The 27,975-nt window shown below is 50.5% G+C and overlaps 11 protein-coding genes across 11 annotated transcripts; 8 read left to right on the plus strand and 3 right to left on the minus strand.

The window, feature by feature from the left end:
* Window positions 1-608: 608 nt before the first annotated feature.
* Window positions 609-1,409, plus strand: J4E82_002511 (uncharacterized protein; the record flags this gene model as incomplete). The annotated part of the gene is made up of 1 exon (XM_051728811.1): window positions 609-1,409. The coding sequence occupies one exon, from the start codon at window positions 609-611 to the stop codon at window positions 1,407-1,409; it is 801 nt and encodes a 266-aa protein (XP_051591329.1).
* Window positions 1,410-1,875: 466 nt separating this feature from the next.
* Window positions 1,876-2,947, plus strand: J4E82_002512 (uncharacterized protein; the record flags this gene model as incomplete). The annotated part of the gene is made up of 2 exons (XM_051728812.1): window positions 1,876-2,136; window positions 2,195-2,947. 2 exons carry the CDS (start codon window positions 1,876-1,878, stop codon window positions 2,945-2,947), a joined length of 1,014 nt encoding a protein of 337 aa, XP_051591330.1.
* Window positions 2,948-3,899: 952 nt separating this feature from the next.
* On the plus strand, window positions 3,900-4,345 carry J4E82_002513 (uncharacterized protein; the record flags this gene model as incomplete). Its single annotated transcript, XM_051728813.1, has 2 exons — window positions 3,900-4,156; window positions 4,246-4,345. The coding sequence occupies 2 exons, from the start codon at window positions 3,900-3,902 to the stop codon at window positions 4,343-4,345; spliced, it is 357 nt and encodes a 118-aa protein (XP_051591331.1).
* Window positions 4,346-4,431: 86 nt separating this feature from the next.
* On the minus strand, window positions 4,432-6,553 carry J4E82_002514 (uncharacterized protein; the record flags this gene model as incomplete). Its single annotated transcript, XM_051728814.1, has 7 exons — window positions 4,432-4,832; window positions 4,882-5,249; window positions 5,300-5,700; window positions 5,747-6,079; window positions 6,130-6,351; window positions 6,396-6,406; window positions 6,475-6,553. The coding sequence occupies 7 exons, from the start codon at window positions 6,551-6,553 to the stop codon at window positions 4,432-4,434; spliced, it is 1,815 nt and encodes a 604-aa protein (XP_051591332.1).
* Window positions 6,554-7,290: 737 nt separating this feature from the next.
* J4E82_002515 (uncharacterized protein) lies at window positions 7,291-7,980 on the plus strand (the record flags this gene model as incomplete). The annotated part of the gene is made up of 1 exon (XM_051728815.1): window positions 7,291-7,980. The coding sequence occupies one exon, from the start codon at window positions 7,291-7,293 to the stop codon at window positions 7,978-7,980; it is 690 nt and encodes a 229-aa protein (XP_051591333.1).
* Window positions 7,981-8,211: 231 nt separating this feature from the next.
* Window positions 8,212-8,604, minus strand: J4E82_002516 (uncharacterized protein; the record flags this gene model as incomplete). Its single annotated transcript, XM_051728816.1, has 3 exons — window positions 8,212-8,298; window positions 8,393-8,488; window positions 8,542-8,604. The coding sequence occupies 3 exons, from the start codon at window positions 8,602-8,604 to the stop codon at window positions 8,212-8,214; spliced, it is 246 nt and encodes an 81-aa protein (XP_051591334.1).
* A 2,205-nt stretch (window positions 8,605-10,809) lies between these two features.
* Window positions 10,810-12,523, plus strand: J4E82_002517 (uncharacterized protein; the record flags this gene model as incomplete). Its single annotated transcript, XM_051728817.1, has 4 exons — window positions 10,810-10,908; window positions 10,968-11,217; window positions 11,313-11,703; window positions 11,752-12,523. The coding sequence occupies 4 exons, from the start codon at window positions 10,810-10,812 to the stop codon at window positions 12,521-12,523; spliced, it is 1,512 nt and encodes a 503-aa protein (XP_051591335.1).
* Window positions 12,524-16,334: 3,811 nt separating this feature from the next.
* J4E82_002518 (uncharacterized protein) lies at window positions 16,335-20,196 on the plus strand (the record flags this gene model as incomplete). Its single annotated transcript, XM_051728818.1, has 9 exons — window positions 16,335-17,065; window positions 17,124-17,160; window positions 17,257-17,358; window positions 17,419-18,210; window positions 18,296-18,580; window positions 18,616-18,868; window positions 18,923-19,158; window positions 19,223-19,374; window positions 19,438-20,196. Coding segments are annotated over 9 exons (3,347 nt in total), but the record flags the coding sequence as incomplete, so codon positions are not given.
* A 1,035-nt stretch (window positions 20,197-21,231) lies between these two features.
* Window positions 21,232-21,842, plus strand: J4E82_002519 (uncharacterized protein; the record flags this gene model as incomplete). Its single annotated transcript, XM_051728819.1, has 3 exons — window positions 21,232-21,381; window positions 21,478-21,580; window positions 21,772-21,842. 3 exons carry the CDS (start codon window positions 21,232-21,234, stop codon window positions 21,840-21,842), a joined length of 324 nt encoding a protein of 107 aa, XP_051591337.1.
* Window positions 21,843-22,171: 329 nt separating this feature from the next.
* J4E82_002520 (uncharacterized protein) lies at window positions 22,172-25,121 on the minus strand (the record flags this gene model as incomplete). Its single annotated transcript, XM_051728820.1, has 3 exons — window positions 22,172-22,771; window positions 22,824-25,067; window positions 25,116-25,121. 3 exons carry the CDS (start codon window positions 25,119-25,121, stop codon window positions 22,172-22,174), a joined length of 2,850 nt encoding a protein of 949 aa, XP_051591338.1.
* Window positions 25,122-25,317: 196 nt separating this feature from the next.
* Window positions 25,318-27,935, plus strand: SPB1 (AdoMet-dependent rRNA methyltransferase spb1; the record flags this gene model as incomplete). Its single annotated transcript, XM_051728821.1, has 3 exons — window positions 25,318-25,335; window positions 25,386-25,559; window positions 25,608-27,935. The coding sequence occupies 3 exons, from the start codon at window positions 25,318-25,320 to the stop codon at window positions 27,933-27,935; spliced, it is 2,520 nt and encodes an 839-aa protein (XP_051591339.1).
* Between the last annotated feature and the right edge of the window lie 40 nt (window positions 27,936-27,975).

The raw sequence follows: 27,975 nt of genomic DNA on the forward strand, positions 1-27,975 counted from the left end.
TTGCTTGTTGAGTGGTGACTGGCCATGGCATATGTATAACATGCAATACTATAATAGATATTATGCCCCCCGTCTTCCGTCTCCTTCTTGACATGCACTCCGAACTTGAAAGCCTATTCGATTTGCCGGTGCTTGTTCCGACGGCGCTTCCTGGTATCTCACCGTCATCTAGCGCTCGGAGACACCGCTCCTTGACGACTGTCGCTTTCGATCCTGTTCCATGCCAAAGAATGCGCCGTTGACGCTGCAAATAAGTTCCAACGCGCGACATGTGACAGGGCGAAAACGACACGCGGCACTATGCAGCGTTTGCCCCTGGGAGCGCAATCGGCAACAAAGATCTGCAGTGTTCCGAGCATCAACACGTGCCCTGAACCTACCATGAACTCAGGTACGTCCGGAGAAGTTAGCATATGACGTATGGTGCGGGATTTTAGTGAAGACGGGCGGTTTCGAGAAGAGTGACATTTACACAGCCCCATTCTTGGCAGGTCGAAATCCAGACGGTGGTCGCCGCTAGCTATACGGCAAGCGGACCTCAAATGCTCGCACACTCTCTTTGACCCACGAAATTCATCTTTTAGGGTCCGAAGACCTCTCGAGTCTCAATGGTCCAGGATGTCTTCTCACTGCACAACATCGTCGGCAGCGACGAGTCGCACTTTCCGTTTTCCCTCAAGGACTACCAACGCTATGTATTTGGCGACGACCGACTAGCGCATCGCTTGGGCACGGACCTATGTCGAGCTTTCATTCCCACCATTTCCAACCCTACAGACGACTTCGCAGTTGCCGTTTTATCCGAAAAGGTCCCCACGGCCACTCATAGGCTGCGCAATCACTTCGTCGCTTACCTCAATCGGCATCTGATCGCGAATAATGCGACTCCGGCCCTCAAAATCGACTTCCACATGGCGGGGGTGAATGCAAAGACCCGGGACGATCCGCAGTGCAACAGGAAAAGCGCTTATCACATCGATGCCGAACGCCTGGGGAACAGGACTCTCATCGTACTGACCGAAATCCGAACGAGCCAAGACCGCGAGGACCAGATACGATCTTCATTCGGGGAACGTGGCATAACCACCATTTTCGCCTATCTGGCATCCCTGGATGGCTCCGCAACGACTGCAACCATCTCATCCTTCTTATCTTCGGTCGTCAGCCCGTCTATGAGAGACATTGAGAGCATCGCGCAGTCTACTCATTTTGTCATGAACGAATGCTTTGTCCAGTTTACACTAGGAAGGGAGTATGAGGAATTCTGCAAATTCATACGACGACAAGACGACCATTTCGTAAGAGAGCTATTGGATCACGCTATCACTGGTCACTACTACAACGACGACGATCACGAACACAACGTACAGTTTCTGATTTGGGAGCTCGAGGCGCGGGAAAGCGTTTAACGGCCACGGCTATGAATAGCAACATAGCACGGAAGACGGTAGCGACCGCTACCAGTAATACTATAGTACTTTCACCACTCTCTATGCTTTCGTACTTGCCTTCCTTTGCATGCAAGTAACAAAATCAGCGCTCACATTCTTCTTGTCATGCCTTAAGTTGTGCCCTTTACTAACATCGCATGGGGATTGCCAAACTGACAAGTATATATCTGCACTTAGCTTCGCAACCAGTACCAGGCTCAAAGCTGAGCCTTTCAACACCTCAAAGATTTTTGCTTTGTCTAGTTGTCGTGACTTCGCATCGACATGTGCAGCATGCCAGATCCGGAGATGCTGAATGTTGTTCTTTGTCCACTTGTTGCTCCACTTCAAACATCGCAATCACAACTATGCTTGTACCCCATACTTCAGTCAATTTCCTCAATTTGCATTTCAATATCACGAACGACGCGAGCACCTAGCAACTATGCCGGTGGCGTCAAATCACCATACGCGCAATCAGTCGCATCGAAGCCTGCAAGAATTGGGAAGCATCAAGGATTCCCAGGACCTCGCCTTCCTGAATCAGCCTTGTTATTATGGGACAAACGTTGATTCAAGCCAGATCACCGTGGGTACGATTCAAATTAAGAGAAAAGATAGCGAACCCGTACACTCGACAACGCAGCTGTGCATTGCGTTTCAAGACGGCCAGCAAACTCTGCTTCAGTTGACTAAATTGTACTCGGTAAGACACTTCTGCTACATCGGAGGGTTGCGCAACTTCTTTGCTGACCACTTATTAGTTGCATATTATAGTAGCCGCAAGCTTGTACATGTTCTTCTTTGAAGTCGCCGTCCGCCTACCCTTCCTCCTCGTTGTTGCTTTTGCGATTCCTTCCATTCATGTGCTGGTGGTACCAGAAAAACCGGTAACTGACGTTAACACGTACAATGACGATTCTGAAGGTCTTTGTCGCCGATATTCCGTCGATTCAGTAGTTCCTGGTGAACCTGTCGCACAGTACAAGACCGTAGGAGCCTTGCACCCGGCCGTCGCCATCTTCCCCGGTTTAACAGTTTTCTCACCCTCAACATGGTTTCCACGCGCCACGGACAACATACATTCCCGGCACAAGAGGCAGCGGTTACATACTACGTTTCGCGAACCAACTTACCAACCTCGGCGTACGTTTCGTGAAGCTTTCGAGGATACATTGCCACGAGTGCTCGAAAGCTGGACTATGTTCGTTTTCCGGACAATGTTCTACCAGATCACATCTCGAATTACTGTGTTCATTATAGAACGCGCATACGAGGTTATAACGGGACAGGAGATGAACGTAGATGTCTACATCATGAACATTCTGCGTTTTTATTGGGACTGGGCGACTGGTATGAGTGGGTTTGCTTTGCATAGCATCAAGTGGATTATTTTGGGCCTCATTATGCTCCTTGATCAGCTCTTAGTATGGCTAGGAAGGCAGATAACAATGGTCACTGAAGCCATGCACGATAGGAGGCTGCAATACGACGATTTGAACGCAGTCCAGTTCTAAGTGGCACTGAGGCTACGTTATAGAGGAAGTCAGAAGAAGGCACAGGGGTTGGTTTTGGTCGATGTATGCGTTGGGCGTTTCCGTCACTTAGGATCTTGCGTCAACAGCGAAAATATGTGATTGTAAGAATGGTGTTTGGTCCTTTCCTTGCACGCGCTGCAAATGCTGTCTACTATCGTTGTTTACCAGTAGCATGTTTCTAATATAGCCTTAATCGATGCAATACTTCAATCGAATATCCATCAATGTAACAGGAATTTTACGAATAACAATATTGTGACACATTCTCTTTGCTCATCTCCATAGCCGTTCAAAATATCATCACTGACAAATATATGCTGCCTGATGTCCTCTTCCCTACACATCATATAATCGCCAGAACAACGAAAATCTTCAAGCAATATGAAGCCGATCATCTTAGCCGCCATAACACCACTATTGAAGATATCTCTAGCGCACTCATGGCTACACTGCACCCACCATAACAACACTGGCATAAAAGCAGACATGGCAGCTGCAGCAGCTGAAACACCACCCAGAGAAATTGATCCACTGTACGCACGTTCTGCACAACGACGTGTACCGAAAAAGAAAACGGCAGACTGATCATGTCACAGCGGACCCTGGTACGCAGAGCTCTGCCACGGTTGGTCTTGTGCAAAGTAGAACCCTGGAAATTGGCAGGATGAAGGCCTTGAGTGTATGTTATCTCTATCCTCGTCGACTGGTCACGTACTCTGCTCTCCCTTCCTTCCACGGCTAATCACCTACAGATCTATGGGACCTCCCCGCCGCAGCCTCAAGATCCGACACACACGCATGCCACCCCAGCCAACGAGCCCCCCTTCAATACTTGGCCTCCTCTATCCCCCAAGAACCTGGTCACAAACCGCCCACACATACTGCACCCGCTCCAATGGTAACCGCCTCGGCTGGGTCATCTATAACCCTCATGTTCGGCGGCAACGGTCACAGCCGTGGTAACTTTGGCGGTGTTGAGATGGGTGACCCAGGGAAAGTATCCGTTTATTGGGCCGGTAGCAAAGAAAAAGACATTGTAGATGTAAAGGAGTTGACGGAGGACAATCTTATGCAGAGGAACGGGTTCAGTGAGGAGAGTTTCGCATATCCGTTGGATAAGAAAGTAACAGCGCCGGGGTGGGGACCGGAAGACCTTCACGACAAGGGAAACTGGCAAACGTTGCATCTGTAAGTCCATATTATTTTCTTCTCGGTGTCGTATTGAGAAGAGAGGAAGAGGCTCCATAGAACGTCGTTTCACTAACAGTCCTTTGCAGGCCGGAATGCATGGAGAAGGGACGGCACATGATGATATGGGTGTGGAGTTTTGGTGGTGCAAATAAGTATAGCACATGTTTTGATGTTATGGTCGCGTGAGAGGAAGGCGAAGAAGGTAGGTCAGGAGGGGTGTTGTAACTGTGGACGTATACGTTAGAGATGTATGTGCAACATGACTGTATACATCAGTGCTTCGCCTCTCTCTGTCCGCTCGCTGTTCCTGCTTCTCCTCTTGCATGCGCAGTTGCGTTGCTCTCTTCCACCAACTTTAACGGACGGTATTCTGCTTCCCACATCTGTTCTCTGATCCATTCCTCTAACTCTGCATCGTCACTTGGTATGTCCTTCTCTTGAGCTAGATCATCCTCTATAGCCTTCTTGATCACGTTCCTCGCTATTTGAACGCTGATCTCACGAACGTCTTCCACATCTGGAAGCAGGCCGGCTCCACGGTTGTTGAGAACAGGAGCTGCCGAAGCGAGGGCTTGGACAGCTGCAACGAGGAGAGCGGGAGTCATAAGACGGGCTCGACAGAGAACTGCGCCGAGGCCGATACCAGGGAATGTCACCGAGTTGTTGCATTCAGCTTGTAGTCGTCAGTAACATGAACACAGAGGTAGTATCAACAGACTCACAGATATCGTACTCCTTGCTATTGTGCTTAACCGGCGGGAATGGCGAACCTGTCGCAACCAGCGCTTTGCCATCGGTCCAGTCATACAGATCTTGCGGCTTGGCTTCGTGGAGCTTGGTTGGGTTTGAGAGTGGAAAGATGACGGGGCGTTCGACATGTTTTGCCATTTCTCGAACGACGTCTTCTGAGAAGGACCCAGGCTTGGTCGAGGTACCAATGAGCACGTGCGGCTTTACTTCCTTGATGACGGACAGCAGATCGCCGTGCTCTTTGCCCTCCCACTCCTTATCGTCCCGCGCAAACGGAAGCTGGGCTGGAGTAAGTTGGTCCTTTTTACCCTGTAAGAGAAGACCGGGTTTATCGACGCACCTGATCGAAGTTAGCGTGAATTAGCTGACTGGAGCTGTGGAGTAAGATACCAGATTTGGCGCCCGGCTTCTTCTTTGGATTTTCCGGTGTTTTGGACGATAGCATCTTGGATCTGATCTGCAATTCCCGTACCCGCTGATCCTGAGCCGAACATGACAAAGCGAGCTTCTTCCCATTTGGTTCCGCTCACTTTAAAAGCTGCCATGATCGCTGCGAGCGTCACGCAACCGGTCCCTTGTACATCGTCGTTGAAACATGCGATCTCAGGTGTGTACTTATCTAGGATCCTTCGTGCATTGTTCAGTCCAAAATCCTCGAAGTGGATGTACGCTTTAGGGTAATGCTTCCTTGCAGCCTTTACAAACTTGTCGACGAAGTCATCGTATTTCTCGCCAAAGACTCGCTCTTTCCGTATACCAAGGTATAGCTCGTCGTCGAGGAGATCTTTGTTCTACGTTTATCAGCATGCCTCATTTTATCAGACTCTCTATACTGACATCGGTGCCGCAGTCAAGTACTACAGGCAGCGTCCGCGAAGGATGTATTCCAGCACATAGCGTGTAGATAACGAGCTTGGCGATGCTGATCAAGATAGCTCCTACACCTTGATCGCCAATTCCCAGAATCTGTTGACCGTCGCTCACGACAATCACATCGATATCCTCGGGATTCCCCCACTGCTTCATGTCGTCCTCGACGCGGTCTGCATCGTCGATGTTTAGGAAGCAACCTTCGGGCCGTCGGAAGATTTTGGAGTAGTCGGCTATGGCCTCGCCTTCGGTAGGGGTGTATATAACAGAGAACATTTCCTTGAGGTGGTCGAGGATAAGCTGCGTAGTCGTCAGCCATGCCATGACCAACACTGTCAACTGTAGCGCACCCTGTAGTATAGCACCTCGTTCTGTTCCTTCAGGCTGGTCATGAAGGTGTTCTTCGCAAGGTCGCTCGGTCGGGAGTTGTACTGGGCGTATGCGCGTTTGACCTGCTCGTCGAGGGTCTGGATGTTGGTGGGGAGGAGGCCATGGAGCTTGAATGTGTCGCGCTCTTCCTTGGTGAAGGCTGAGCCCTTGTTGAAGTACGGCGTCCGGAGAAGTGCATTGCCCTGAATGGCGCGTTAGTCGTTTGGTAGTCCGAGCGAATGTGCACGTCGTACAGTCCTAAAGGTGCGTGTGCGAAGTCAGTGTATGTCTCACATGCAGTTCGTACAGGGACACTTCTTACAGACTGGTCTCTAGAGGCCCGGATGTAGAAAGAGGCAGATGCCCGAATTTGACATTCTTTTGCTGTTTTGTATCAGACGACATGCTTGCGATATGCTTTCCGTGGGTGATGCGCGGGGCTCGAGATATGCGACTGGGTACCCGCTGGGTTGCTAGCAGCGCTTGCCTGGATATCGACGATTTGCACCAGGGAAGCATATCCTGTCAGCGGAGGCTACAGGCCAGTTGTAACATCTGTCGCAACCCCGCCCTAAGCGCCATGTATTCCCGGCCATTTCCGACATGTTGTTGGGCACGCACTTGGTTGCGCGTCGTAGTTTCGGTATGATGACGTCGACGTGAAGCTGCCCACTGTCACCGTGCACGTGGCACTTGTTGGTCGTTCCAAACTACTGGGTACATCCCTCGTAGTCTTCTGCTACTCAACGTCGCAGCTAACTTGACTCTTCTTGAATTGTTTGATAATTGAAGCTGAATTTTATCTTGCGGCCATCTTCGGATAGAGATCCATGTGTGGAGGATTGCTTGAAAACTCAGAAATCGTTTGGTAGTGTTTTGCAATACGCGACGAGGCCGCGGCGACGTACTGAGGTAGAAACTCAACTGAGAAGGTATTGCTACAGATAAAGTATCCAGGGATGTTACTGCGCGATCTTCCATTTACTGGTAAGCACGATCTGATCCTATGGGCAAACGCCGTAGTCATGCGCTACCATCGGTTCGAAGAAGAGCAATCCATTCGCTTTATACATAGGTGCTTCAAAATGCCTCGTATTCTTTCATGATAGCTAGCCTCATCTTCAGTTTCTTAGATCATAAACATGGACGAAATGCCCGCAACTGAGCCTTACGAGCCGTACCAGCACGCGGTCCCCTCACATTCAGACGCGACCTCCGCTACGAACTCGATTCCACCCAAGCTCGCGCAGGTTCTACCCAGGCTTCGCACTCCAGGTATTACACCCACGTGGATCACAGACTCTCTCGTCCCTATGATTAAGCTCGCGTATGGCTCTAACCTCACGCAAACCGAATTCGATGACGGGACATGGTCCGAAGTCATCGAAAAAACAGACTTACTAATCCAAGCAATGGATCGAGCAAACGTTGATGATTCCTTTATACAAACCTACTATGAGGCATTGAGAACGAGGAACAGAGATTTCAATGAAGATATGATAACAATAGAAGGAGCTAGCAAAGATAGTAATCGCGAATTCTGCGAGATCCTGGCGGACAAAGGGGGAGATTTCGCGATTGCTATGCTTATGGTATTGAGGACTATGGAGAATGTGGCGGATGGTGATGGGAGTAACGAGACAGAGTCGAGTGAAGAAACAGGTGGGGAAGAGGGGAAGAGTAAAACGGAAGGGACCAGTGGTACGAAAGATGATACTGCACATAATAGCGGGGATGCTACTGAAGTCATGGGAGAAAGCACTAATAGCAGCAAGAGGGGAAGAAAGAAGAGAAAAGTGGCGAAAGGACTGGGTGGTTCAAGAGCTATTTGAGAGAAGAGCTATACTGAGCTAGGCTAGATCTTATACAGCCTCCCAGCGCCCATCACTGTCATCAACCCCAAATGTTGTCTCACTGCTTTGGCAAGAATAAGGTCCAAAGACCCAACACATACAGCTTCCACGCCAAGTTCAGTAGCCGAGACACATTATTCCTACAAGAAAAGAGGCGTTCTAGAGCATCAGCTTCCGTATCTCGAAGATTCCCACTAGAAAATAAGACCTCTACCAGCCACCTGCAGGCGGTTGTCCGGGGTTTGTCATATCACAGCAGCAACCATTGTTGACGCATTTACAGTCGCCAGAGAAGCCCTAGTAAAGTAATCAGCTCGAGGACTATCTTTGAGTCATCTGAATCATCGATACACCTTCGAGGGGAGAGAGATGTGAACTAAGGAAGACATACTTCGCATGGACACTCGACACAGGCAATATGACTAGTACCCTCGACATTGTTGTCATCGCGCACCGAAATGGTCTTGAAGGAACGGCTGAGCGAAATCTGATGGTAGTGTGTTAGTCAGGCGTTTGACACTGTGGTTTGGCAAGACATACGGCTCCAGGAGCGGCAAGAACAGTGGCGGTATAGATCACTGTGCTGATGAGAGCGAACTTCATTTTGACTTAGCGTTGGAAGAGTCGGAAGATCGTTGTTTTCCCAAAGAAGAGGATATTTGTTCCAAGTCGTGGTCTAGGGCAGAAGAGATAAGAGCAACGAAGATGTCTGCGGATAGAAAGGGAATGCGGGATGTTGATAAAGTGAATAGTGAGAACGGGCAGTCCGGCAGGGACGAAGAGGCGCTTTAATACGCCATCCTTTTGATACACAGTCGCCCTTGCCGCTTTGCTGCAGACACGGATGAAGCACTCCCTTTTCCCGTTCTAGTACCCCATGATCCCATCGAATACTGGATAGTGTGCTAAGCTGCGGTCGAATATTGATTCACCTCCAATTCCATCATCTTCTCCTAGCCGAAATGTACGGCGCTGCCGATGGAGTACTGCTGCTTTGTCGCACTGGCTGGATGAAATGTTAATGCTGACTTCGCTGCACGCTGTGATCCATCGTCTTTCAGCGCCACCGTGTTGCAGTATTGCCAAGTCGATGCATGATCCCTTAGTCTGACTATGGAGAGTCAAAGCTAGGGTTATTAGCCGGGTAAGAACTGCATTCCTTCTACGACTATGAAAGATGGTTACGTGATTTAACCTTCCTCTTCTAGAGTCCAAACGTAGTAGCCAGCCTCTCGAAATAGGTATACCATTTAGCAAGAAACCGAGTTCTGATGCCTTGACCGGTCCTGGAAAGCTACCAAGTAGATAAGACAGGTGTGCTTCGCCGCACTCTTGCAGAGGCATGCGGCCACCCCATAGTTAATATCCGAGCGCTCCCGGGGACTCTCGAATGAGTTGATGCCCGGTAGCTAATGAAAAGACGGTTGTGCTGCGCCGTACTGCTGCTTACCTACGCCCTAGGGGCTGGAATGTCAGCATGAGAGAAGGCGACCATAAGATGATACGAACGGAGTGGTTTGCACGACATTTCCGCGCTTTCCAAACTGCTAGGGAAGTAGTGTGGGAATTCTATACCGGCTTTGGCTTGAGGCTTCGGTCGGTCATTTGCTTGTACTCCTCCCCGAACCATAATGTACCTCGGCTTTACGCACGCCCAATAAGCCCATATTCTAGATTTCCTGAAAATTGACGGTTGCTCTCGAAGCCGTTTTGAATATATAAATGAGAGTATGTGCGTGCACGTGGGATTGGCGGAGAAACTGAGTGGAGTGAAATAGAGTGGAGAGGAAGATGATGGCCATTACGTCATCTTTAAACTGCGTCACTTGCGCAGACACGTCCTTTCATAAACGCTAGCACGCGACTGCCCTTCTGCTATGCCAGCACCGGAAAGCCGCCAACAATGTTTCCCCGGTTATGTTGAACAAGTCACTTCGTATGCACAAACGCCCTATTGATCGGTCCGCCAAACTTCTGCTACTGAAGCGACGTTCGCAGCCACAAATCCCTTCCAGATTATCTCGCCGCCATCCATCTCTCCCGAGATTCCCAACTACAATCTCGACAACAACGTTTGTTTTAAGTGTGTCATTCTCCCAGCATGAACATGGTGGCATACTCAACTATCGGTATTTTAAAAGGCTCGCAGTACCTATGAATGCTCAATGTCCTGCGCCCCTCACTATGCTTCCGACAGAAGTGCGCCTTGAAGTTTACCAACGGCTCTTTCACCGTGATCAGCCAACTGTCTATACAGGTCGCTTATCAGATCAGGTACACGATCATAGTCTGATTATCTAGTACGATCATGACATACACATCCACGGTCAACGTGAAGGTGTTCGAGCCGCGTTCGCCATGGATTATGCCTTCTGCTACTCGTTTCGTGATGTTTCATGTCGATTCGCTGTTGGAGAATTGATTCAGTGTTTGTCAAAATATTTTGTGAACATGATCCACGCACGCCTTCAAAGCGCTACATGTCTCTGTCATCCCGAAGAAGACATTTTATCATCCCGGCACGGTGAAAATAATGCCTTCTTCACTACAGTTATTCACATCGCTACCAACCACTTGCAAGAATGGAAATGATACAGTGTGGAGCCCGCTTTCACGCAGAGTACAAAAAAGTTGAGGTGAATGCGGCGCCCCGTATCACGTACTTCGGTTTTCACCTTCTTCAATCCCAGTGGCCCTCTCACAGTCTTCGGCATTTCTTGTTACGGACCTCACTGTCGCTAAGTTGTATGGCCTAACATGAGCGCCCAAACGCTGCCTGTCGACCTGCAATGGGTCGCACACACGCTGATGCCCTACCTGCGCTACGCTTTCCAGCATGTTTTGCATCGTAATCTCGATATTACGCCGTACATTCAGCGCGTGCTCGACTCTTCTACCAGCAAGTCTGTGGGTTACCTCGTGCCTGCACTGGTTCCTGCTGCAATCGGAGAACTAATATGGGCCAGGGCTCCTACACTGATGGTGATGACCTCGTCTTCGAGCGTGTCTTCTTCGCAATCGAGCGTCGCCACCAAGACCTTCCGACCGAGCTTAATGATTTCACGGAAAACCTAGATTGTCTCGCTTTGTTTCTCATTCGTCGCGCGCAGGAGAAGGGTCCATACCGGTTACTGGGTCGCGATATTCCGCCTAGCGACGCCTGGAAGAAGTATGAGAGTGAAAGGATCGCACAGGTTGCAGCCAAGAACGTAAAAGGTACGTGTGACCCTTCCCTGAATCCATTGCTCAATGGTTTTTCCTATCATTTCCTCCACTTCGAGCTACTCAATCAACGCTTACGCCTCCTCTAGTAATGCAGAACCAAAATCAACCTATAGTGCCGACATATTCTGTTCCAACCGATACTGGTCCACCAGCACCTCCGGCTCCTAATATGGCAAGGGTACCACTCCTTACGCACAACTGCATCGACCCTCGTTTGCTCTACGCGTATCCCGGCCAGTTTACTTCTCCTGAGCTTTCCGGAACTCTGACCCTTACTGACCTGCAGTACTACCTTCATCGGAACGAAGAGATCGAGGCATCTGTTGCTATGGAACTGGCCCACTTACTCAATCACCAGCAGAGGCATGGAATGCAACGTTCAGTTTCTGACTCTCAAACCATCCCACAAGTTTACCAGCAAAACAGGATGTCATCATTACGACAAGGACATCGAAATGGTGCTTCGGATCAACCAAGGTCGTTTCATGTACCGAATCCGGTTTCCTAACAGCCGCATACACCCAGTTACGTACGGCATTTAGGAAAACAGCAAATTGCTATACCAAATCAACATTCTTCGCACGCACTTAACTCCACACCACAGATGTACAAGCTAGCTGAGCCCACCCAGCGTCTTTTCCAGCAAACAGGTTACCTCCAGCCATCAGGCTATTCATCCCGCCCTGGGGTGCAGAATATCCAGCCACGACCTGCCCCCGTCACATCTCGACCTTTGCCCGCGCAGCCTGGCTCCTTTTCTAACTACCATGGTGACATCCATCCCGGCTTTCCAACCCTCACCAAGCCTGCCGGCATTTCCAAATCTGTCACGAAGGCGCCCACATTTTCAGGCCTACCGGACTTTTCCGACCCATCCTGTCGAGCAACAAGCATGGCAGCTTTCAGAAAACTCTCGCGAGAACAAAAAGTAGCAAAGTTTTTGGAGATAGATAGAGCTGAAAAGGCCCTAAATCCCAAAGCAATCACACAGGTGCAGAAAGTGTTCATGAAGGCTGCTGCAGAACGGGTGGCCGCAACGAAGATAAATGCTGTAGGTGAAGATAGGATGAAGCAGCACAAGGAGAATGAGGAGAGAATAGTCAAGCTTCCAGATCAACAGACGATAATGGTTCCGGCCCCCAGCCATCAGACCAACTGGGACACATACATGACTACACCAGGAGTTGGAAGCTTCGGATCTCACCCAGCTTACTCGAACATCATGAGTTCATTTCCTTCGCCGCAGCTCCATGGGCCTTTGCTAGCTCCCACACCGACTTCCAAGCGGGAAGAATAGTAGGCGAGGCTACAACAGGCACATGACTTAGACTAATTGACCTCTACTCACTGCACTAGTTGATAGCTTGGTTCGATACATCTTGCGATGTCTATTGCACGATCGTCGAAGTCAGGAGGTGTTTTGGAAGATTTTGCTGTGGTTAGCAGTTGTGACAACAACAAGGTTGGCTATGGTATCAATGCACGGTAGAGGAAACAACGTGTTGAGAGACTCTCGTGATACGAGCAGCTGGAAGAATTCATGTATCAAATCATAAAACACATTACTGATTACGCTATTGTCATGACTGTCTATACATGCAGATTACGTGGCGTAGGCCCTCAATTTAGGCTCCATCAACGACTTCTGTGGGTATGCCAAAAGCAATACCCCAGCCACCGGAATCAGCCCGCTGGTGGCCAAGACGTCATCAAGATCGAGTCCGGGGGCGGCGTAGCTGCTGCAAACACTCTTCACGTCGATGCGCTCCAAGTTACCCGGTCCGTCGTTCTGAAGCGCATCAACAATTAATGCGTAAGTCAGTGGGTTGAACAAAACGCCAGCATGACCGTAGACTGAGCCTCCTAGCTGCCCAGCACAAACGCGTTGTACTTCGTTGTTGGAGACACCAACGTTGCGCGCATCGTTGATGAAGGCGGAGGCGCCAGTACCTTGCTGAGGCTCGACAATCTCATCGAAGAAACCGGAGTAGAAGGTTGTAGTGGGAACGTATGCGCTGTCCCCACCATCACTCCTGAGAGCCCTAACGAAATCCGAAGTAGCTTCTTGCTGGATAACGGAAGGATCACAGGGACCAAGGGCTTGGTTGCTGTTTGCCGTCAAGCAGATGACGTTGGCCAAAACGGTGCCCTTGAAATCCGGAGATACAGGAAGGAAATCCGTGACAACCTTGCGGGTTGAAGGCCAGTATTTCAACACCCATTGTGTGTCTAGACCACCTTGGGACCAAGAAATAACGGCGATATTCTGCTTGTTGGTACGCGAAACGGCGCTGATGTAGTTTATAGCGTAGGCAATGTATTCGGCATTCGTTTGCGCGTCGCCGAGCATGGCACCGGGAATATTGAGCCATACTGGATCGGCATAGCTCTCGCCTGCCAGCAGCTTCCTAAGGTTGTTGGCGAAGTTGAAACCTCCATAAGCACCAGTACCTGGCACAAAGATCACAGGACGTTTCGCGCCATATGTGAAGCTGGGTGGGATGAAAATCGCTTTGCGAAGTGCAGATTCTGAGAGCGTGTACGGAGCATCTGCACTATCCTTCTTAGGATAGATACCAGAAGTAGGTGGATTGTTGTTGTTGACGCTGTTTTCACCAACTGGTAGACCACCAGTCAGGGCGGCATTTAGGGTTCCATCGAGCACCAGGCCATCAGCTATTTGAGTTGCAACGGCAGCAAAAAAGTCTGTTCGCGTGGTTGGACTCGCCCAGATTTTGGAATGTCTTGCCACCGCGGCTTCGATATTCGTCGGTCGTGTGGTAGGTTGAAGTTGCGAGAGGATGCTGAGCACCTTTGTGGGATTGCCCTGTGCAACCGCTTCGTTCACGTCGCCGAGAAGGTTATCGACGAGAGAGATTACGCCAGGAAGTAGACCAGGAATAACGTTGTTCAGCAGTTGTCTTTCATCCAGACTTTGGACCTGTTCAGTAGAGGGTCCTGGCGTTGGGATTGGCGCGATTCCTGCTACCACCGGGGCTGGTGCAGGTGCGGGTGCAGCAAGCGACGTCGGGAGAATGCTCAGAAGAGCTAGAGATGGGACTGAGAGACGCATATTGACTCTTTTCTCAACCTTGGTACCAGCAGAAAGTACGACCTAGAAGACGAAGAGATGCAGGGCCCCTGTCAACCGCAACAAGCAAACATGCCTCGCGTCTTTAACCACTCTCGCAACATGAGTCGTGCGGACTCCAATCGTCATCCTGCCCTCACTTTGCGTTGCAGTCTGTCACGAACTATTCTCCTTGTCACCTCTTTAGCGTCGCCGAACACATGGGACAGTCGCGGAAGCGCATATTGGTAGATGTCGATCTGCATGGTCCTGTAGATCTTGCGCTGTGTACAGTGTTAGCGTGTCGGATCGCCCCTGATCATGATCTCCTCCCTGGGCAGATCCGACCCTGCTTTACTAAATTGGGACCTGGAGACTATCGAATGCGGCAGTCGTGCGCCATTGACATCGCTAATCCGCTTGTCGAAGGGCTTGTATTAACCGATGAAAAGTAGGCTTTTCGGCGCTCTCTCGTCGCGATAGGTCTTTTTACATGCTGTTATCCATCCGTCATACAGTCGCTACTGTGAGCAAGAGGGACTGCGGGAACAAGAAAAGCGTGAAGAAACTCTTTGGCGGAGAATCTACAGGAAGAAGAGAGCCTACCGCCCTGAAGCGGATTAAATTGTGGAGACGCGATTACGCCGAGATTTGCCAACATGACAGGACTGTCGGCCTCACCACTCTTGAGTTCGGATCAGCTATGTCATGTCAGAGATGTGTTCTGCAAGCCATGAAAACCATATCGTACGTTCGAAGACGAGGGTTCTGGCGTTGAGATCATCACAGGAGGTTCTCGGAGCATATATCGATGCACGATCCAACACGCGGATTTCTGGACACTGTATGTGCTTTTCTAGCCCGCAGAATACCCCGATCTTACCCACCGGAGATATGGAGCGGGTACATGCTAGCGTTCCAGGAATCAACATACGCTACAATGAGATCTAGATATAGTCCCAAATATCAGTGTCCTTAACTTTTCACCAGCAAGGGGTGTGCCGACATCTATAAGCTCTTTACGCCGGGATGCGCCATCGATCCGTAGCTAAACAACAAGCACACCCGCTGTCTGGTTCTCATCTACCCAACCTTCCCAGTCTACTCCTGTGCGTTGTGTTGGACTCCATGCGGTGCTGCGAACGCGTGACGTCATCCTCAACTAGCGTGGTTGTTATACAGCGCACGACACCCATTCTACCTAATCGACTCTGAGCAAGACTATCCTCGCCTTGTATCCTTCCGTTGCACACGCGCAATCAAGATGTCAATTGAGTTGGTCTGAATTGATAGGACGACACTTCATCGAAGCTTCATCGATAGAGAAGTCGCGAAGCGCTACGCGACAGAACCCATGAATGTAACTAACGGTCCCAGAGAGGCTGTCAGGACAGCATATAAACAGCTAGACAACCTACCCTCCGAGACCAGCTTATCTATGATGTGCCTTCCAATCTTGATCTGATCGCTACGGTCCGGGTAGCTGCGTTCGCATGATGCATCGCTATCGGCATGTGCTGGAAGCGTCTTGCAAGCAGCTCAGGCACATTTTGTCACGCTCCTTCACATCACACACTATATCCTGATATCGCACAAACACCCCTAACCTATCTCTAATGTACCTCATCTTACCTACGCGCAGGGCTCAGACATCCTACAAACCGAGAATCAATGGGCAGCTCGTTCCTCCAGCTACCGCTGCCTACAGCACCTTCCACTCTACGCCAGGACCAACGACGAGATGCCGCTCTTGAGATACTCAAAACATGTACTCTTCCGCGACTATTGGATCTCGACAATCGACCTATTTTCATGCTCAACACAGACGATTATGCCAAGGGAAGCCAAATTCCAATTCAACCCGTCTTCTGCAATGCAGCACTGAGAGAGCGAGAGCAGCTGCTAGAACAAATAATCGGTACCTCGTCAAGTTTTCATGATTCTATCGGTACTGGAGCATCACATGACGAATTTCGGATATGGGCGACGAACCTTAGCAGATTCAATGATTCTCGAGATCTCTTTCCGATTACCATAGAGTTCGAAAACTGGTTATGGTTAGGCATCTCGATCCATCCCAACTGGCGGCTGATCAGCGGGCACACGCTTTTCAAAGATGAAGATATTTCTGAAGGGGATCAGTTGTGTGCATCAGCACCAAGCCTCCAGAAAGAGAGACACACTGGCGATCTGCCTGGCGATGTAGCTAAAGCTTTAGCTTCTGCCGAGGCTATACCAACCCGGGAGATTATTGAGGACGTGCAGGAACCTAAATTCCCATTTGTAGTCCTCGGAAACGATCGTGACAGAAACAGCTCCTCGAGTATCTCATCGATAACCTTGTCTACACCCGACTCTTCTGTGCCAGATTGGACAGTACCGCACCCAAGAGGTGTTCTCTCGGATCATCTCCAATTTGTAAGGAGCATCGACTGGGCAAAAACCCCGTTGGGAGCTATGAGTAGATGGTCTATTCAATTTCGAGAGATCATCTGTTTGGTCATGCGCAATCCTCATCCATCTTCCGTTTTCTGGGGCGAAGACTTAACCATGCTCTACAATGAGGCTTACAGAGACGATGTGACAGGCGACAAACATCCGGCTTTAATGGGAACTGGTTTCTCAGGCCCTTTTGGCGAAATGTGGCATGCAGTTGGACCTGTAATTCGCGAATGTGCGCGGACAGGTCATGCACAGCTTAATCACAACCAGCCATTGCCCATCATGCGGTACGGTTATATGGAAGAGGCTTTCTTTACCTGGTCTTTCGTGAGTGTTGATGCTATGGGTTCTGTTCTTTGGATGCGTACCACTCACATCATGATAGGTACCAGTCTTTGGTGGTACTGAGCGCGTCTTAGGGTGTAGGTAATATTGCATCTTATTGCGATAGCTCCATGGTGAAGCTGGGTTGGCTTGGACGGGATTGATAGGCACGCTGACTCAAACATGGATTACAGTCTACCTCAACGCATTCGACACCACGGTTGAGTCCATTAGCGCAAGAAGGATGTGGCTGTTGCGCTATCTTGGGGAGTGCATGAATGCCACACGTACAGTCAGTAAGTGTACACTTACGAATGTCCTACCAGACGAAAACTAACATCGCGTTTGCTTTTGAGAGGAATTCTGGATGAGAGTTCTGGACGGCCTGAATCACAATGATTACGACGTACCTTTTGCCCTCTTGTACACTGTTACAGAATCGGAGGGCGCTGAGAATGCTTCTTCGCATCCGGATGCCACCCCAACAGCTACAAAGTGTTGCGTTTTTGAAGGATCCATCGGAGTGCCGAGAGGGCATGCAGTCTCCCCCGACAGGTTAGATCTCGGAAATAGTGATGGTTTCCTGACACCGGCTTTTCGAAACGCTACACGAACCCTAGAGCCCATGATGTTAAGCATCAAGGATAATACGCTTCCACAACCGCTTCTAGACGTTATCGAGTGGCGAGGCTACAAGGATCCATGCAGAGAAGCTATGGTTTTACCCTTACGACCAACCAACGCAGACAACGTGTGCGCTTTATTGCTGCTAGGCATCAATCCCCGGAGAGCATATGACCAGGAGTATAGGTCTTTTATGGCCATGCTCAACAGACAGATCGCTACGTCGCTAGCTTCGGTGCTTCTTTTCGAAGACGAGGTGTGCCGGAGCAAACAAGCCGCGGAGATAGCCACCCTACAAAGAGAGCAGATGTCTCGACAGCTTCAGCTTCAGACTGGACGCATGCGGCGAATGACCGAATTATCGCCTATGGGCATGTATTTATTCGACCCAGATGGTCTTCTGGTAGAGGCGAACGACCGATACTATGAAATGACTGGTGTCTCGTCTACAGGGGATAAACTGCCATGGTCCATTGACATGATGGTGGGGGAAAGTAAAAAGACTGCACAGGAAATGTGGGACTGTACGCGACGTTCTGTGGCATTCATTTGTTACGTATACTAACACTGATTGTCGATACTAAGACATGATCACTCACCACAAGCCAGTAAGCCGTGAGCTGCAGTTCGCGAACTCTGCATGTCAACCCCGAGACATCGATGGCGCCCGAATCGAGTATTGGGTCCTGGCAGCTAGTCAGCCAGAGCTAAGTGCCGACGGTAAACTCGTCAGTGTCATGGGATCACTTACAGATATCTCGCATCTGAAGTGGGTGCAAGGCCTGCAAGAACGGCGAATACAGGAAGCAGAAGAGGCAAAGCGCCAGCAGAACGAGTTCATTGATATCACGTCACACGAGATGAGAAGTAGCGATCTCTCCGTACGAAACTCATGTGAGACATATACTGATCAGCTCACCAACACTCAGATCCACTTTCCGCGATCCTTATCTGCGCCGATGACATCCGAGATACCCTGACACAGTACCAGTTCTCTTGCAGTAGCGATCAGAAAATGGCAAAAGAATGTGTCGAAGCAGCGGACAACATTGCACTTTGTGTTCAGCATCAAAAGTCGATCGTCGACGACGTTCTCACCGTCTCAAAACTGGACTCAAATCTTCTCCGCATCACGCCAATACCCGCACAGCCAATTATAGTCGTTCAGAGATCTATGGCAATGTTGGTCGACTTGAGCCTGGGTACACGAGATCAGCACTAACATCCTACTTTTAGGTTCCGTCCTGAAATCCAGGCCAAGAACATCGATTTCAAATTTGTTCCACATCCCAGTGTTCGAGATCTCGACATTGACTGGGTGATTCTTGACCCTGGTCGACTTCTTCAAATCATCGTCAATCTCATCACCAATGCCATCAAGTTCACCATGGAGTCCCAAATCCGCTCAATCACGGTCCACATTTCTGCTCATGCGGAATGGCCAGACTTTGATATCCCAGAAGGATTCACATGTACGCAGTATATACAGTATTCTCGCATCTGAGGCTACCACTAACTCCGCAATCTTATCTTTAGTTGTTCCACCACGACATATCGTAACTGAGTTCGGGAGTGGTGAGGGCTGGGGCTCAGGCTCGTTCGTCTATCTCCAGTTCCAGGTTCAGGACACAGGTTGCGGACTTTCGCCTCAGCAGATGTCCCTCTTGTTCGAGAAATTTGCCCAAGCTGTGGGTCAATCCAATGAACAAGCTACAAATGAACTACGCACTAATGCTAAATCTAACACTTAGTCTCCTCGAACACACATGCGATACGGCGGTAGTGGCCTCGGACTCTTTATCTCGCGCCAACTTGCTGAACTTCACGGAGGTCAGATCGGTGTTTCTTCTAAAGCTGGTGTCGGCAGTACCTTCGGATTCTATTTGAAGTGCAAGCGCATGATTGCCCAGAAACCAACTCTATCGCGTGACACATTTAAACACGCCCTCGAAATCGAACACGCGGTGACGGCACGGGAAATAAAAAAAGCAACTATATCCCTGATCTCCGCTGCGACTGCAGCAGGAAAAGATGGATATTCTGTCGACATGGATATACCACAGTCCATCAATGAAAAAATGGACGAAGCTAAAGATGACCAGCTTCATGTCCTCGTCGTTGAAGATAATCTAGTGAACCAAAAGGTGCTAGTCAAACAACTCATGAAAGCAGGCTGCGTTACCAGCACCGCCGACAACGGCGTCTGGGCGTTGAAGCATCTTGTCAAAACAAGATTCTGCGTTACCGATGGGATACCACTTGACATCATTCTCATAGATTGCGAGATGCCAGAGATGGATGGCCTGACATGTTGCAGAAAGATACGACAGATGGAGCAACGGAAAGAGGTGTCGAAGCATATTCCGATTATAGCGGTTACTGCGAATATAAGAGGTGGGCAGATAGACAATGCAAGAGATGCAGGTATGGATGATGTTGTTGGGAAGCCATTCAGAATCCCGGACTTGTTGGCGAAGATGCGGGAGCTATTGAAGAAGATTAAGAAGTGAACGAATATTAAGATTGTCCTAATGCAGGGCCGTGAAGCCTACGTGGTATCGTAAAGCCCCTGTGACCATTGCGATTTGGACCTCAAGGTTTGTAAAAGGGTTTCGACGAAGGATTTATGCAATTACCGGACTACCACCATTGTCGCCAAGTTCACCATCATAGGTAGTGGTGGCGAGAACCAACAAGCCGAGACATGTTCAAAGCCTTGATAGATTTCGTCAAGAATCTACTAGCAGCCCGTGCCTATGTATATGCTTCCAAGTCATCCATGGCATTGTCGGTGCACGAATTTCATCGAAGCCATTCAAATGTCTTCTTCATGGTCATCACCCTCGAAAGACTCGACCTGAACGCTATCATGACCTCGAAAAGCCCTGCTTTCGGGTCATGTTACTACATACTCCAGAACGCATACCTCCAGAAACCTCGCCTACACATATCTAAAACATGCCTTGCTATTCTTCATGTATGTCAAGTCTCCTCTCAAACACCGCCAACATGATGTGAAGAATCGGCAATTTTGGACAGGCGGGCATCAAACAATTTGATCTCATTTTTTGGTAGGGAACTTTTAGGTTCACCACCGCGTTTGGGGAGAAGAACAGGAAGTTTGGCGACAACAGAGGGAGTTTATATGCCCAAGGGCGCCGCTAAGGTGGTGCTTACCAAACACGCTGGCACTAGCAGGATGATAATGAAGAGATAGCTAGGTAACGTAGTATCCTGACGTTGTATATTTGAGTATATATAGCGTTTGCCCACTGGGAGGTTCAAACTTGAATGGCTTGTCTCAACTATCAGCCAACAAAGTAGCGAGTTAAGCACAGTCACGTGTTAGCGCACCACGCTAACGCCACGCGACGCGTCAAACCTTCCTCCATCTCCACTTCCCCAATCCAACCACTCAACTGCTACACAAAGCACTATATTCAAGTCGTCAACAAGCAAACACTCAGCAAATCTACAACACATCACCTCATACCCAAACGCGCCGAGTCTTGCCGCGAAAGATCTTCACACGAAGCTCACTCACAATGGACCACCCACAAACACCCCGCATCCTCGCCCCGCACCTTGCAAACTTCCAACACCGCATCGTGCGCATATTGGGAAAGGTCACGCAGCTGCGTGGTGAGACAGCAGTTATTGATGCAGGAGGTAATGTTGACGTTGTTCTGAACAGGGTAAGCATTTTCGTCTGCGTTTACATGTCGTTCAAGCACTTGAGGAAAAGAGTATAGGAACTTGATCAGGAGTATGAGCTGACTAAGATGAACCAGGACTCACATCTCGCCGTCGGTCATGCAGTAGAGATTATCGGCAAGGTAGATCAGAATCTGCAAGTCAAGGTACAAGCTGTAACCGATTTTGGCACAAATATCGGTACGTGCTCTTCACCAACCTCCCTCTTATACCCGTGCCGTGCCTTGCGCACAAAATCGGTAACTGTCACATACCAGCCTCAAACCCTGTCAGTTTCTGAAGGCGACATGCGTGTTTTCGTCTCCTTCTCTACTTAGTGGAGGAAATACTCCTTTGAGAGGAAAAGCGAGCATCACGCTAATGCAACGTAGACTTCAACGCAGCAAATGCCGTAGTAGATGCTACGCATCGGTACAAGGAGATCTTCTACGACGACAACTAAACATTAAGCATTAAAAGCGTCTAAGTGGTAAGAGATGAACATCTTCATGTACAAATATGTGCATTTTACGGGCGGATTGGATTAATGTACTAGTTGCCGAGCACTACTATAAGGATCACTATGCGTCTACGAGCAGAGAATGGAGGCCTCGGTCACATGATATGTACATTTACAAATCGATCCAATCAAGACAATGCGCTATGTGTTCTACTCTCGATGCATGGTATCTTCCGGCTAGAAATATAGCGCCTCCCAAACGCCTAACCATGCCAAAAAGAAGAACGCCCCTATAATCATACAATTACACGATGCGCTGATACATCCAGTTATCATAGCTTACTCCTTACACCCTCGAGTCTGAACTTGACGTCTTTGAGCTGTTTTCCGGTCGGCTTCCATGCCTCGAACATACCGAGTAATTTCTCGACCTCGTCTCCAAGTTCCTTCTTGACAAAATCCTCTTCTAGTAAACCTCTCATTGCCCATGGCAGGAAGAAAGGATTCGGGTTTGTCGTGGTAGCAGAGGGCTCATAGTCCTTCACACGAAGCTTGTACAAGTCTTCTTTTTTATTGTTATTCGCGAGCTTCTCACCAACGACGGGGATGTTGATGCCCTGGAAACTGCCGGCCGTGCTTGGTCGCTCTTTAGTCGTTGGTATAGGGAGAGACGTTGTTTCGAGAGCATGCTGTACAGCAAGGGAGTAGATGGCAGGGTCTTCGTAGACACGAGAGTGACCTTCACCGCCATATAAGGAGCCTGCTAAGGCGGGCGACAGTTCGCGGATCAGACCGTGATCAGGAAGGCCTAGGTTGCGCAGTTTCAATGCGAAGCCAACGAGATGGGTGAGAAAGTCTGGTGCATGAATGCGACCATCAACGAAGACGGCTCGGTAGATGTAAGGGTGCGAAAGCGTTGAGAAGGTTGACGACTGGCGTAAGTTAGCAAACCGCAGAGCTAGAATAGAAAAGAAATAGGCTCACCTCAAGAGAGACAAGCTGGTCGTCGATGCTACCGACGTACAATATCCGTACACCGAACCGGAGGACTTCGTCTAGAGCGGCAAGATACATCTGGCTGACCAGACTTTTGGGATTCGAGAACTCGAACAATTCAGCAGCTGTAGGACCGAAGTACTTTGTCTTGTACTCAATGAACGGACCCATGTTTACGCCAGCCATAGCGCATACTCCGATCCTCGTCGCGTTGACACAGCCAAACTGTATGAGCTTCGCAACCAACATCATAGCTACTGGTACACCCTGCGAGTGGCAAGCGACCAAGATGAAGTCAGCTTGCTTGAGATGGTCAATCCAGTTGAGCAAGAGCTTCCATAGGGAGTTGACCCGCTCAGCAATGAATCCCTCGCCTTCTAACGCTATCTGCTCGATCTCTGGACTGTACCCTCGCGCTTCAGACCAGTCCTTGATTGCTGCGGCTGCGGCATTTGCAAAGCGTATTGATGTGCCTGTCGGCTGCCCTAGCACCTTTTGTATAATGGGCGCAGGAAAGAAGCCATGTACACCAATCGCTACGGCCTTTTTGATCCTCGGTGGTGCTGGGTTGATGTGCAGGTGAGGAGCCGCAGGTTCGCCTCCAAGAAAGTATTGACGGATTTGCTTCCAGAAGTTCGGTTGCTGGACCATTTGGTAGGTAGTTCTAAACTCAGGTAGCAAGAGGTTTGGCGGACCTTGCTTGGCCTTGGCCAACTGCTTCGATGCTTGTTTAGCAGTAGATGCTGTTTCAGGCTTCGTCGGCTCGAGCACTGGTGAGGCTCTCGTCGGTGTGGCAGTCTTACTCGACGTAGGGGTGTCGGCTGGCGTGTCTTTGGCAGGAGTCTTGGGCTTTCGTCGTCCCCGTAACGAGGCAAAGGATTTCTTCGGAACTGGTTCGTCCTTCGGTGGCTGTTGTGGTTCCTTGGGTGTCTCCGCATCTGACTTGGGCTGTTCCTGCTCGTTGAATTGCGCCGCTTCAGGGTTCGATTGCGAAGGAGTATCGAACACTGCCACCTCGCCCACATGCTTCTGTGGCCCAGCCTCGCCCGGCTTCTTTTCTTCTCCCGGTTTGCCCCTATACCAGAACGCCCATGCAGAAGTTTTTGACGACCCTGTAGTATTCTTCTGAGCAGTCTCGGGAGGTGTAGCTGGGGCTGGGGTTGCGGGGCTCTCTTGCGGGGCTGGGGTCTCGGTCTCAGCAGGTGCTTCTGGCAGAGATTCAGGCACAGCATCCACTTTGGGCGTAATACTATCATCAGTCGGAGGATCGACGGGAGGAGGGTTCGCTTGCGCGTTCTGCGCGCTACTCCATGTCCAGAACCAAGAACCAGATGCTCTTGCCAGAACTTTAGCAGCTGCGGATGGCGCAGCCTTTGTCTCAGTGTCTGAAAGCGGAACTGCTTCTGTTGACACATCCTTATTCTCTGTCTCTACCACTTGGTCGGGCTTAGACGGGATGGCACCCGCGTCTAGACCCTTCGTTTGCGCATCTGGCTCTTCTGAGGGGGTCGGTCCAGGTAGCGGCGTAGTGGAGGCTTCTTCAACACTTGAGTGTGCCTCACTTCTAGCCTTGCCCGGGTCATAGCCGTCCGGCCGCGACCACCAGCTTCTCCAACCCCATGTGCTAGCAGCCGCGTCCACTTGTGACTTGGGCGGTTCGGGGGGTAACGGCGGTTCGTTGACTTGGGGCGCTGGTGTCTCTTCGACGTCGTTTGGCTTCGGCTTGGGCGGCTCGTCTAGGGGGCCGTCTGAGGATACGTTGACCTCGGTGATGGAGGCGGGTATGGCGTCGCCCTTGCTCGACTTCCGCTTGGTGAGGAACTTCTTGGGAGACTCGTCTCTTGGCTTCTTCGCTTCCTCGTCGGGCAGTTCGCCTGTCGCACCCCCGCTAACGCCGATGCTCTCCTTTGCGGTTTTGACTATGGCGGGCGCCTTGGATCGCCAGCTGCCTGAGCCTGAAAGCCACCTCTTGGCTCGGGGTGTTTGTGTCCCAGAGGCTGTCGGCGTTGTGGTGCCAACCGAAGGCGTCGATTCCGCTACAGACTTGTCTGAGGAGGCATCTGGCAAGACTCGACTACCGCTGGGAGTGTTGTTGGTGGTAGTGCTGGCGTCAAGTGGGACTTCTGGGCCCTGGGTGGGTGCGGCGGCGGGAGCCTCGGTGTCTGGCTTGGGCTTCTTACTTGGCTTCATTCCTGCAGGGACAGTCAAGGAAGTGAGCAGGCGGTAGGGCCTCTGGAGAGGGAGTTAGCATGGAAAAGACATGCGAGGTTGGCAGCACACCTTCATCCCGACGTGGACCAGGTGCGCGTCGGGGCTGGCTGGCTGCGTCATGGGCCATGCCGTGGAGACTAGTCCTGGCTTAGCGCAGCCCCGTAGCGCGTCCACTAGCGTCCATTCTGCCACCGCCTAGCGATATTGTCGGCCTTCCTGAAATTTGTAGCGCGAACTTTTGCCCGCAGGACCACGACGCCGAACCGCAACAATGGCGATCCAAAAGAAGGTGCGCAAACATGGGAATAACACGTGCGACAGCAGCTAATCCCGCAACAGCACGGAAAAGGTCGTCTCGACAAATGGTACAAGCTCGCCAAGGAGAAGGGCTACCGTGCCCGTGCCGCCTTCAAGTTGATCCAACTGAACAAAAAGTACAACTTCCTCGAGAAGAGCAAGGTCTTGATTGACCTTTGCGCTGCGCCCGGATCATGGTGTCAGGTCGCTTCAGAGGTATTTCGCTGTGCTCAACACCATGCGCCTACGTACTAAAGACCCCAGGTTATGCCCGCGAACTCCCTCATTGTCGGTGTCGATCTCGCCCCAATCAAGCCTATCCCACGATGCATCACCTTCCAGAGCGATATTACTACAGACAAATGCCGGGCGACGCTGCGCCAACATCTCAAGCATCTCAAGTGTGACACGGTACTCCACGATGGTGCACCCAACGTCGGAACTGCGTGGGTGCAGGATGCCTTTACCCAGGCCGAGCTTGTCTTGCAATCCATGAAATTGGCTACAGAATTCTTGGTCGAAGGAGGAACTTTCGTAACCAAGATTTTCAGATCCAAGGACTACAACTCACTTCTCTGGGTCTTCAATCAGTTGTTCGCCAAGGTCGAAGCAACCAAGCCTCCCTCCTCCCGAAACGTCTCCGCCGAAATCTTCGTCGTCTGCCGCGGCTACAAAGCCCCCAAGCACCTCGACCCCAAGTTCCTTGACGCTCGCAGTGTCTTCGCCGAACTCTCGGACCCTACGCCTAACAACGAAGCCAAGGTCTTCAAGCCCGAAGTCAAGAAGAGGAAGCGTGAGGGTTACGAGGAGGGAGACTGGACCCAGTTCAAAGAGGCACCTGTATCCGACTTCATTCAGACAACCGACCCCATCGCCATACTGGGTGGTCTGAACAAGCTCAGTTTTGAACAAAAGCCAAACGGCGACATCGCCGTCGCAACCATCGACAAGCTGCCGGAAACAACAAAGGAGATCAGGGATTGCTGTGCCGATCTCAAGGTACTAGGTCGGGCTGACTTCAAGCGCCTTCTTCGCTGGCGACTGAGGGTACGCGAGATCTTTGGTTTTGCCACTAAGAAGACAAAGGCTCAAGAAGAAGAAAAGGCCAAAGAAGCGCAAGAAGGCGACGAGGTCGCGGAGATTGAGTCAATGGACGAAGAGATGCAAATCCAGGAAGAGCTGGAGCGACTGAAGGAGAAGGACTCCAAGGCGAGGAAGAAGCAGCGCCGAGCTGAAAATGAGCGCAAGCAAAAAGAGATCACTCGTTTGCAGATGAACATGGCCACACCTTTCGAGATTGGTTTGGAACAGGCTGGACCAACAGGCGAGGATTCCATGTTCGCCCTGAAGGCTGTAGACAAAGCCGGCGCTCTCAACAAGATCGCCAAGGGCAAGATGGCTCAAGTCGTTGAACGCGAGCAGCCAGAAGAGATTGAAGAGGAGCCTGAGACTGACGACGAAGAGGATCGTCTGGAGCGAGAGCTCGACTCCATGTACGGCGATTACGTCGAGCAGAGATCAGCACGAGACGCCAAGTACAGAGCCAAGCGCGCGAGGAAACAGGACGACGATGGAGAGTGGAACGGATTCTCTGATGAGGACAAGGAGCAAAGTGACGACGAGGAACTCGTACAGGACGCTGACAGTGATTGGAGCGATGACGAGGAGGAAGGGCCCAAAGGACTGATCACCGATCTTGATAACGAGGAGCAGCCAAAGACAGGTCTCACAAAGCGCGCAGCACGATTCTTTGACCAGGACATCTTCAAAGGCATTGATGGACTCGAGGATCTGGAGGAAGATGACGACAGCGGTATCGACGTCGAACATGACACCGAGATGAAGGATGAAAGCGCCACACCCGCGCCCGCGGCTGAGACAGGACTGAGCATACGGACGAGCACCAAGACCTCTCAACCAAAGCCAGCCTTGGACGACGAATCCTCAGACGAAGAGGACAAGATCGAAGAAGTCAAGCGCGACGAATCTCAATGGGAGCAAGACAACGTGCCCATGAAGAACGGCAAACCCGATATTGACATCATTACAGCTGAGGCCATGACCCTCGCTCACCAGATGGCCACAGGTCAGAAAACCAAGTACGATCTCCTTGACGAGTCCTTCAATCGTTACTCCCTCCGCGACGTTGAAGGCCTACCAGATTGGTTCCTCGACGACGAAAACAAGCACTCCAAACTCCAACGTCCCACCACTGCTGCAGCAGCTACCGCCATCAAAGAGAAGCTTCGCGCTTTGAACGCCCGGCCAATCAAGAAGGTCCGCGAAGCGCAAGCTCGCAAGAAGTTCAAGGCTGCCCAACGCATGGAGAAGCTCAAGAAGAAATCCGCGTTACTAGCGGACGAAGAGGGTATGACGGAGAAGGAGAAGGCACAAAGTATTGCTCGGTTGATGTCGAGAGCTGCGAAGAAGAAGCCTAAGCAGAAGGTCAGTGTTATCGTGGCCAAGGGTGGTAACAAGGGTATCAAGAACAGGCCCAAGGGTACCAAGGGTAAATATAAGATGGTTGACGCTCGATTGAAGAAGGATGTCAGGGGTGAAAAGCGGGCCGCCAAAAGGAACAAGAAGAGGTGAAGTGGTGCGTGTTTATAAGTTTTTGAATCTGCATCATGGA

Source organism: Alternaria postmessia (assembly GCF_024291825.1).
Source record: "Alternaria postmessia strain BMP 2775 chromosome Unknown scaffold_10, whole genome shotgun sequence".
Lineage (NCBI taxonomy): Eukaryota > Fungi > Ascomycota > Dothideomycetes > Pleosporales > Pleosporaceae > Alternaria > Alternaria postmessia.